This window comes from Rhinolophus sinicus, chromosome 2, assembly GCF_057876585.1.
Source record: "Rhinolophus sinicus isolate RSI-liver-muscle chromosome 2, RSI-T2T, whole genome shotgun sequence".
Classification (NCBI taxonomy): Eukaryota; Metazoa; Chordata; class Mammalia; order Chiroptera; family Rhinolophidae; genus Rhinolophus; species Rhinolophus sinicus.
Window position 1 is genome coordinate 116,826,615 of NC_142502.1, and position 10,916 is coordinate 116,837,530.

At 42.8% G+C, this 10,916-nt stretch overlaps 1 protein-coding gene across 5 annotated transcripts in view; it reads left to right on the forward strand.

Annotated features, from left to right (window-relative positions):
* Window positions 1–2,135, forward strand: part of NCK2 (NCK adaptor protein 2) — a 139,270-nt gene extending 137,135 nt beyond the window's left edge. For all 5 annotated transcript variants that reach the window (XM_074332486.2, XM_074332487.2, XM_074332485.2 and 2 more), the window contains one exon: window positions 744–2,135. In XM_074332486.2, coding sequence (XP_074188587.1) covers window positions 744–938 — 195 coding nt within the window. In that variant the 3' untranslated portion in view covers window positions 939–2,135. The remainder of the gene's footprint in view (window positions 1–743) is intronic.
* Window positions 2,136–10,916: the final 8,781 nt, after the last annotated feature.

Genomic DNA, 10,916 nt, shown 5'->3' on the forward strand with positions numbered 1-10,916 from the left:
TAAAATATATTCAAATGTAAGTACTTATGTATTGCACTGACATAAGCACAAATGTAAACCTTTCTCGATAAAATCTTTGCTTGAACCATTGTACAGCCCCCTCTGGGATATTATAAACCATGTTTCTAATGTGACCAGAATTTTCCCTGCTTTTAAAATATTTCTTTTTAAGTAGCTTAGAATTCGAAAATTTTTGATGGCTGAACGTCTAATAGTGGCAGTCAGGGAAAGTGAAATTTCTAGCCACCACCTATATACAAACGCTCTTTAAAAATTCCCAGGTTATCAAAAATAGCTTGGGAAATGAAAACTTCAAGTTTTTTCAGCAACCAGGTTAACACAGGTGTCACACGTTGCGTAACGAGTCTCCAGTTTTCAAATCTCTAAACTCCATTCCACATTGAAACTGTCCTACGCAGAATTTAATTTTTCTTCAGTCCAGGACAGGAGAGGCTCGGACTGCCTCCGGGTCCTTCCTTCTGCACCTCAGGCACCATTCTCGTTAATATCCTTAACCAGGTATTAAAACAGCCCCAGCCGCTTGAGCTGTGTGGCGGTTTGAATTTGGATACATGGAAGATTCAGGCGGTAATTCTCCAGACCGTAAGCAGTCATGCAGTTGAGGCTTACGGCGTAAAGCGTTTCCTCTCTCAGGCCCGCCAGCTCTTCTGCTGGTGGCTGGCAGAGTCCCCGAGTCTCCTCTCTGTGGCCCAGGTGTAACGCGTGTTCTCTTTCCTCTCCAGCCCAGTGACTTCTCCGTGTCTCTCAAAGCATCAGGGAAGAACAAGCATTTCAAGGTGCAGCTTGTGGACAATGTGTACTGCATCGGGCAGCGGCGGTTTCACACCATGGACGAGTTGGTGGAACACTACAAAAAGGCCCCCATCTTCACCAGCGAGCATGGGGAGAAGCTCTACCTCGTCCGAGCGCTTCCGTGATGCCCTCCTTGCAGCCCCTGCCACCTCCTGGCCTTGGTGCCACACTCACTTCCCCAGAGCCAAGCGGATGGCCCCAAGAAGACGTGGTCAGTCACGGGCTGTCCAGCAGAGGGTCCACTCTGTCCAGTGGCTCATCCCCTATTGGCTTCCTTTACTGGTTGATCTTTCTGTCCAGGTTGTTTGTTTCCATCTTCCTCCCCTTCGCCATCCTAGGTCCTCACTCCACATTCAAGGCCACCTGGCTCCTGGCCAGTTTGAGAGGACGGCAGGTGGAAGAGGGGCAAGTTTATTCACTTTATTCCTTCTTAGTTGGAAACAGCCTTAGTCTGTTCAACTTGTTCACGCTATCAGCACCCCTCAGTAAGAAGACATTGGGCACAGTCGGGATGCACCAAAGCTGCTGTTGACAAGGGACCTGCAGCGCACTTCAGAGGTGGCGTCTCAGGAGTGCTCTGGGCTCTCGCATACCAGGCAGCACAGGCGAGGGGCCCAGTGCCAGCAGCCCTTGTCTGTGTCCTCTGCCCTTACCTGGCTCCCAGACTCACCAGGGAGTCAGTGCGTGTGCTGGTGGCAATCCTGGAACCACCAGGGCAGATAGTGGGGAAGCTGTCCAGTGCCTTTGGGGCTGTGCTTGCAATAAAGAAAGAATTTCCTTGAAGGCCAGTCTGCAAGAGGGACCGGTGACTCAGAAAGACAGATGTTTTGGTAATTTACCCCCAAATGTGCCATCCGCCTAGTGCTTTTTCCTCTTGCCCTTTGGCTTGTTTAAATTTCATAATTATGTATTTAATTCTCAAAGTAATATGTATCTGTAGCCATTTGTTGACACTAATGCAGATGATTAAGGAAAACAGCTGATCTTTGGAGAAGGGGAGTTACCAACACTTTACACACACACACACACACGCACCATATATATATATGTATATATACATATATACATATATATATATAAAATTTGCTTTACAGGGAAGTTTTTCAGGGTTTACAAAAGAATATGTGATTGGTAGTAAGAGACACACAGAATGTTTATGAAGAAATTACATTTTCTTTTTTCTTTACATTTGAACTTCTTTATAGTTTAAATATACAGTCTTGAGATGGCACATTCCTACAGTTGAAGAAAGGTCTTCAGACCTCCTAAACTTGCATACTCAGTTTTTTGGATATTGTAATAAAAAAAGTATTATGACAAGACTATGTGTGTATTTATCTTTGGGAAACTCTGACTCCAGGAATGGGGGGCATGCAGTGCTTGCCACAGTTACTGAACATTCAGTGCCGAAAGGGAAACAGTTTTCGAGAGGAGTTTAACACATTTATTACTTGTGTGTTTAATTTTTCTACTACCACATTTTTTTGTATATTGAAATAATAAATTTTAACTAGTGAGCCTCTAAGAGAAAGCAGAATCGCAAGCTTGGTTTTAACTTTTTAGTCTTTGTTAAAAACTGTTTCCCCAGACTATTGTCCGCTGGACTTCTCACCTCTAGTTTTGCATTCTTCACTCATGTCTCACTTTCATTTGCTCAGTCGGAAGCACTCACCAAATAGTTGCAATGTGCCAGGTACTGGGAATATAGTCACATGACATAGGGTTGTGCCTTCATGGGCTTTTATAGCTAATGTGATTGAATGTTCCCTTTGGGCCAGATATGGTATCCTTATTTATTCCCATCACAACCTGTGAGGTGGGTGATCTCTTCCCCATTATACAGATGGAGAAGATGAGGCACAAAGTAAATACACAAGGGCGCATGGCTGGTACATGGTAGGGCAGGGCTGCAAACCCAGAGCTGGCCCTGCCCCTCCAACCCCAGCATACAGAGGCTTCCAGGAGAAATAAAGTTATTTTATTGAGAGTTTGCACCTAATCTATCATTCCTGTTTGCTGTGAGTTGATTGTATCTTTTTGTTGCCTTTGATATAAATTAGAAGTTTGATGATAAGTTGGAGTTTTGGTGCCTGGTACCTGACATTGAGGGCACCCAGTTGTATAAGAACAGACATCCAGGTGAATGAGGCAGATAGTTACCTTGGACAAAGCACATTGCTTCTGTACCTTCTCCATGGCAGGGACAATTCCTCGTGACTCTTTCAGGTCTCACTGTTGTGTATTCCATTTGGACCTTAAGCTAGAATCCCCCTAGATGGTGCCTAGACAGCTGATAGACTGGTTTATGCATAGCAATTCAGGAAGAAACAAAGGACAAGACAGATACATAGTTTGGCTTCAGGAACTTCTTTAAGGCTTTTCGCTGTAATTGACAATTATTTCCAGTCTCGTCCCAAACCACCATGAGAGTCCTCCGGCCACCTGGGGTAGATCAGAATTACTGTTTAGGAAGGATTCCGCACCCACGGACGTCCTGGCATCCAGTGGACCAGTGGAGGATGGATTGAGTCCCAGGATGAGCCTGCTGGTAGAATGGAGGTGGGAGGGTGTCAAGGCACGGGTCCCCATGTGGTTTGGAGTGTGGACTGCCCGTGCTCTGTCCAGGTGGCACTGGTGCCATCACCTTCCTGCATGTCCAGGGATTTCCTGGACAAATCTTGTTTTGCTATTCCCTTGCCTCTTTGCAGAGACAGGAAAGGATATTAAAGTTCAGTCCTTTTTTAGCTGTAGTTCTGCACATTTATTTTCACTAACTGTGCCTTCAGTTTTCATAAACAGCCCCACCAAAGTACAGTGTAGAACTACCTTTCGCACGTGGCTTGTGCCCAGTGCCACTAAATCATGTTTCTAGGAGCTAGAACCGTCCATCTTTTCTCCCAAAGTGCATCACAAATTAAAACCTTAAATTACAATTAGACTATTTATAACCACGGAAACATTTCCAAACAGAGTGTTTTTGGTGCCTGCACAATTTTGTCTGGTTTCTATGTGTTATAACTGGTTTATAATTGCCTTTTCTACCATTTCTACTGCCCAGTGCCAGAATGCCAAAATAATTTCTTAAGACCAGAGTTCAGAACTGAAGATAGAAAGCTTTCTTTTAAAATACTGCTTTTCAATAAATACAGGTTGAGTTTTGGCTGTTTTCTCCCTAGAATCCAGCATTATGCAGTTTAGTTGTTAGTGACATTAATGGGATCATTTCCGTGCTAACACCTGGCTGAGGTGCCAGCTGCTGTCCCGTGAAACAGCCCCTTATCCAGACATCGGAGCTCCTGCCCAAAGCCAAACGTGGGAGGGGTGCCGAGTTGTCATTAGCCCTGTGACTGGAGGCAAATGTTCCGGCTTCTCTGAATGTGTTTGCTCACAAGGAAATGGGGCTGCTCTCCGTCATCTTAAGTCCCAGGGTTGAGTAAGGACTACCTGATGAACTGTGTGTGACGTGATACACGACAGTCGTCCCTGCCAGTCAGGCCTCCTGTGTGGCACGTAACGTATTTGACCTTTTTCCTCTGTTGGAAGTCATCACCGGTGCCCCATTCTCCATGGGCTTCCTGGGGGGCCCCAGTGTAGAGCTCCGGCTCCATCAGACCCTCACTGTGCTCTGCACCCAGCAGTCTTAGAGCCAACCCACCCCTGCTTTTTACAGATTAGACTTCAAGTATTTGAAGAGGTGTTGCTCCTGCAATCTCATTCTAAATGTCTTTCATTAGAAGCCCAGGCCCGAAAGCCATGCTGGGCGTTACTCAGCCCTCACCTCACAGCCTTACCTCGGGTGGCTGACAAATTCATATCCCGAAAAACGATCCTCTCTGGAGAGGGAAACATCTTTGTTTTGTCCTTGGCAAGTGACATTGAACACCTCCATGTTTCATGTGAGGAAGTCCTTAAATTGCTCAGCCTGAGCAGACTACACAGTGGTCAATGAGCACTGGGCAAAAGTTGAGTAAGGCAACTGATGTCCAGAAAACCTTTGCCGCCTGTCAGCTCGGACTGCTATAACAAAATACCGTAAACTGCGTGGCTAATAAACAACAGTTTTATGTCTCAGTTCTGGAGGCTGGAAGTCCAACATGAGCGTGCAAGCATCGGTCTGGTTCTGGTGAGAGCCCTCTTCCAGGCTGCAAGCATCCAACTTACTGTGTCCTCCCATGGCGGGAAGAGACAGCTGGGTCTCTGTCCTCTTATAAGGACACTAGTTCCGTTTGTGAGTGCTCCACGCTCACCACCTAATTACCTCCAAAGGCCCCACTTCCTAATATCGTCACATTGGGGGTCAGATTTCCACATAGGAATTTGGGGGGGTGCGAACATTGAGTTCCTGATAACCATCTTCTCAACAGGTGGTACCCCCACTGCTCTAGGGCAGCTGGCCATTGCTGTTCCACATGCAGCTCACTCAGACCAGGTGGGTTGTAGTTGCAGCCGGGAGCAAACGCTCCTCCATGCAGTTTCTCAACCACTCATTCTGACTGGCAGGGGGCGGGGGCAGTCGTCTGCATTTTTAACATGCTCCCTTAAAACTAAATAGCTGTCAGAGATTGTGATGTGGACCTTTGGGGCCTGCACTGGGGGGTACTGTTCTAGTCTCGTACTTGAAACTTTTGAGGAAATCACTGCTCCCACTGCCTTGTGCACACGTACATTACTGACAGTATATACTTTCAGCATGTCCTTTCTTTGAATCATATAGAGAGAACTGTCTGATTTTGAATGCCTAGAATGTTTTTTGTTTTGTTTTTACTTTTAATAGTCCTTATTTGCCTTAACCTCCGTTTGGATTTCTCACATCACGGCCACTAACCATACAAGCTAACAGGAAAGATTCATGTTCCATCTTTGGAGGACGCTGTTACCTGACACTGAGTTATTACTGAAGATGGATGAGCCTGACAGCTGGTGTGAAAAACTCATTTTGACAGCTGTTTAAAATACATGGCCGCCTCCCTTGGGGGTGGGCATTCGGCCAGCTCCTGGGCTTGGGGACCAGGTTCTGCAGCCAAAGTCGGGAACCAGAGGCCCAGAGCCTTGTCCTTGAGCTTCTGCTGATGGGTGACGGCAAGAACAGGTCATGGCTGGGGAAACCCCAAGTTCGAGAAGGCAGTGGTCCTATCTTCATGGTCATCGAGCCCGTTGACTTCGGCGTCCACGCTGGGTCTAGCGGTGTGACCTCCACCAAGTTCTGAAACCCTCGCACCTTAATGGCCTCAGAACATGGGCAGAGCTGCATTGTCTACACAGGTATTTAAGGATGATGCCACAAGTTGTTAGATACTATACATTTAGATACGGTGGACTGCTTTGCATACTAATGTAAGATGCTTAGAACTGTGTACAGCTTTCAAATGATCTTAATGCAAAGGGAAAAATAGATTACTATGCTCAATTATGATCTAAATAAAGCCTAGGGATCTGAGTCTGCAGACCACATCAGCTTGCAGAACCACAGAGACAGTGTATTCAAATGATTTCAACCTAGAACTCCATCTAGTCACAGATGGAATTCAGACACTAGCAGTATCCATTTCTCTGAAGGCAAGGAGTTCACTTCTAGAGCCATGAGTAGTAGAGAATAATAAAATATGACCTGGAAGTAATAGAACCAACTAAGACATATTTGCCCAACTAGAACGTAGATGTTGGAATAGCATCCAAATCAAGTTAATTCATCACAGTATCATTAGGTGTTGGAGGTTTAGAGGTGCCATCTTTGCTAAAAGTTCTTTCGGCTCTTTGGGAAAAGTCTACCCAAACTGTGGGGGGAAACTTTGACTCTTGATAGTAGATCTTTAAGGGTTGTTTTTGTTTGTTTGTTTGTTTTTCCTTCCAGGATACCAGTTACAAAACTAGAAATCATTTTGAAGAATTAGAGACATTTTTTTCTTCTTCACACTTCTTATTTGCTAAATTTTCTATAGTTGATATGAATTATCTGAGTGAAAACTACATAGAAAAAAGGCTTATGCATTTTAAATTGCATGGAGCAAACTGAGTGAATAAAAATCAACGCTCAGTTGTACTGGTTGTAGAAAAATATTTAGCAAAAAAATATATGGGCTGTGACCTTTGCTTGGTTTCCTGGTTGTACAAGAAAATAATTTTATCTTTAGTCAATATTTTCATCAAAAACTATGAAACACATGATTGCCAAATATAGAAATGTAAGGGAGTCAATTGACAGCAGAGTGGGTGTTACAGAATACTGAATTCATAACCTAGATCATGAAAATCTCTTGAGAACTTTCTCAGTAAAGCCTGCCCTGACCACCCTGATCTCCCTCTTCCACTGCTGTTTCTCATATAATACCTATCAATTTCTAACATACTCAATTTACTTATTTACTTTGGTTATTATTTACTATCTGTACACACACGTACCTCACACACAGCAAGGATTAAGTTCTGCAAAGGGTAATTTGTTAACTGGTGTAACCCAAATAGAACAGTGCTTGTAACATAGTAGGTACTCGGTAAATATTTAATAGCACTGAATGAATCAACCTGAGAGAAATGGACTGTATGCTTTGAGTCCTCTCCTGTCCAAAAACGCCCTTACATTGCCCTTGAAGAAGAATGCTTGCTTGACTGGATGTGGTTTTTGTATCATATTTTTTCTTTCAAAATCTTAAACCAAGTTCTGTCTTTTATGGCATTTAGTCAAAGCAGCCCTACTTCCGTCTGCACACCAGCCTGCTTCTCACCTGCATCAGGTGTCCCTGCCTCTGTCATTTACCACCCCCCACACCGCACTCCAACGCCCACACCACCATCTTCCTTCTCCATCCCCAATACATCATTTCCTATTCTCAGTAGGAATTTAGTCTGTCCCCTTATTGCACTCAGCTCTACTAAATAGTAACATTTTTATGAGACTCATTTAACTTTAATGCCCAAACAAGATTTGGATAGATGAGAAAGGAAAAATAACAAGCCAATCTCACTTATATATTTGAAAACAGCAAATCATTTAAAGCAATATAACTAAATAGTAACTTTGAACTGCACTGCCTGCACATACTTTCTCTCCTCCCTCACCCATCTGTCCTTCCCGAACCTCTGCTTCCCTCTCATCACCTAATTTACACGGAAGGCGCATCAGCTTCCTCCCGTCCACCAGAGAGAGCCGATGAAATCTAAGCGCTAGACTCCTAACGGGCTCCAATTCTCCTTCAAACCTCGGTTCTTCAAAGTCTCCTTATCGAAACTGTCCTCACCATTCCACAAACAGGCTCAACCATGCATAGAGGCTTCCTGCATTTGCTCACTTCCTTCCACAGCCACTTTTGTAACCGGAGTAAGTGCATCTGCCCACCAAGCCTTACTGTCCTGGCTCCATGCCATCTTCTCCTTTATCAGGCCACCCCTTCTCTGGACCGCCTACGGCATCGATCTGGCAGCAGGGCTGTACTTTATCATTGCTGGCCATCTTCTCTCGTGTCTATGTTTATCTTTTCTCTCCCATTAGACTATCAACAATTTAGGTTGAATCATATGAAATTGCCTTTTTTTTTCGAGGTCAAATTGGTTGAACATTGGCAACTTCATAGGGCTCAACCTGAAAACTTTTGTCCAAGTTCTTAATACTGTGCTCCCTGTACCTAGTAGGTGCTTAATAAATATTTGTTGATTTGAATAATAAAAGAGAACGTATAAAATAAGACGATAACATCCTTCTCTAGATAAATTAGAGTTAAACTAATCCCACTTCAAAACACTAAAAAGGAAGCCTTGACACAATCCAACGTTGGCTCTGAAGGGTATATTCTAGGTCCCAGTGCAACTTTGATTTACCCCGAGTTTGCACACGCAAGCCTTGGAGAAGACAGACCATCTGGCTCTCGTGTCTCCATCCTGATTAAGACCACATGTCATCTGAAAACGAGCCAGGGTCTCATACAGTAGAGCTGTTATTTCTTATCTATCTAAATAATCTACCACAGAACTTCTGGAAAATCCCTCAAAATGGACACCACATGTGGTCTGTAACCTCTTTCTTTTTCTTTTTTTTCTTTTTTTAAGGAGGGCGCAGCTCACAGTGGCCCATGCGGGGATTGAACCAGCAATCTTGGTGTTATTAGCACCACGCTCTAACCAACTGAGCCAACCAGCCACTCCAGTGACCTTTTTCTTAGTTGTGGCAAAGTACACATAATAGAGGTATCATCTTTATCATTTCTAAGTGTACAGTTCAGTAGCATTAAGTGCATTCACATCGTTGGGCAACCGTCACCACCACCCGTATCCAGAACTCTTCTTCATCTCACAAAACTGAAACTGTCCCCATTAAACAATAACTCTCCATTCTCTCCACCCTCCCCCAGCCCCTGGCAACCCTTCTACTTTCTGTCTCTATGAATTTGACTACTCTAGGGACCTCATATAAATGGAACCCTACAACATTTGTCTTTTTGCGACTGGCTAACATCACTTAGCATAATGTCTTCAAGATTCATCCATGTTGTAGCATGTGTCAGAATTTCCTTCCTTTTTTTTTTGAGAAGGCAAGATGTTGAGACAAACTGGAAAATAATGTGGCAATTCTTGTAAAGTTAAATATACACTTATTACATGATGCAGCAATCCCACTTTATGATGTTTATGTAGATAAAAACTTATTCTCACACAAAAATCTATGCATAAATAGCAGCTCTATTTATAACTGTCAAAAACTGGAAACAACCCAACTTTTTTTCAATAGTTGAATGGACAAACAGACTGTGGTGGTTCCATACAATGAAATAATACTGAGCGACAAAAAGGAACAAATTATTGATTCAAACACTTCTATAAAAAAAAGTGAAAGTGAAAATGAAAGAAGACAGTAACAAACAGTTATATACTATATGATTCCATTTATATGGCATTCTCAAAATGACCATATGGTGGTGATGTAAAACAGATCAGTTGTTGCCAAGGGTTCAGGGTCTGGAAGAACTGTATGAAAGGGTAGCATGAGGGACATTTGGAGGATGATAGAAACTGTCCTGTATTCTGATTGTGGTAGAATTTCCTTCCTTTTTAAGGCTGAATAATATTTCATTGTATGTACAGAGAGTGCCAAAAAGCTATACGCATTTTAAGAAAGGAAAAAAGTGTATTAAAATTGTTAATACACTGAATGACACTAGCATTCATTTGATTAACGCCATCTTTTGAGCAAACGTCATACTACACATTGCTACATAATTCAATTCAACTTCAAAAAGTAATACATAGATAGCATCTCTTAAAATGTGTATACATTTTTTTGGCATTCCCGGTGTATATACCACTTTTTGTTTTTCCATTCATCCATTGATGGTTACATGAGTTGCTTCCACCTTTTGGCTATTGTAAAATGTTGATTTGAACATGGGTGTATAAAAAGCTCTTGGAGATCCTACTGTCAATTCTTGTGAGCATATACCCAGGAGTGGAATTGCTGGATCATACGGTAATTCTATTTTTAATTATAGGGGGAATCACCATACTGTTTTCCTTAGGGTCTGCACCATTTTTCATTCCTATCATTAATACACAAGGCTTCCTATTTCTCCACATCCTTGCCAACACTGGTTATTTTCTGTTTCTTTGCTAGTAGCCATCCTAATGGCCATGACTATTGTGACATTTTTATAAAACTTAGAGAACATGTCACACCATTAGAACTCAATCTCACATCTATAACTGCATGTAGGAGCTTAAACTGAAGTGTGTACGTATCCTCAAACCCACACACATCATGGCATTAACAAGTACACTCAACTTACATTTTACTATCTTGGAAAATTAATTTTTATTTACCTTGACTCCTATGTGTGATGCATGCAGTGTAGTTTCCCCTCATGTAGAAAAGCTGAAATATCTGAAAGCAAGTGGTCATGAAACTGGAGATTAGTCTTAAAAGGAAGTTGATTCTAGAAAATAATTCACATTTAAAATCAGCCAAAGTAAACAATAAAGAGTAATCTTGTCCCAACAGTTCTCACTGTCCCTCTACCTATAACTTTAATGGATTTAATCCATTAGCATTGATACAGGCAATCCAACCCAAATGGGACAGTGTGACGCCAGATGGATGTATGTATCTGTCTGCACACCTT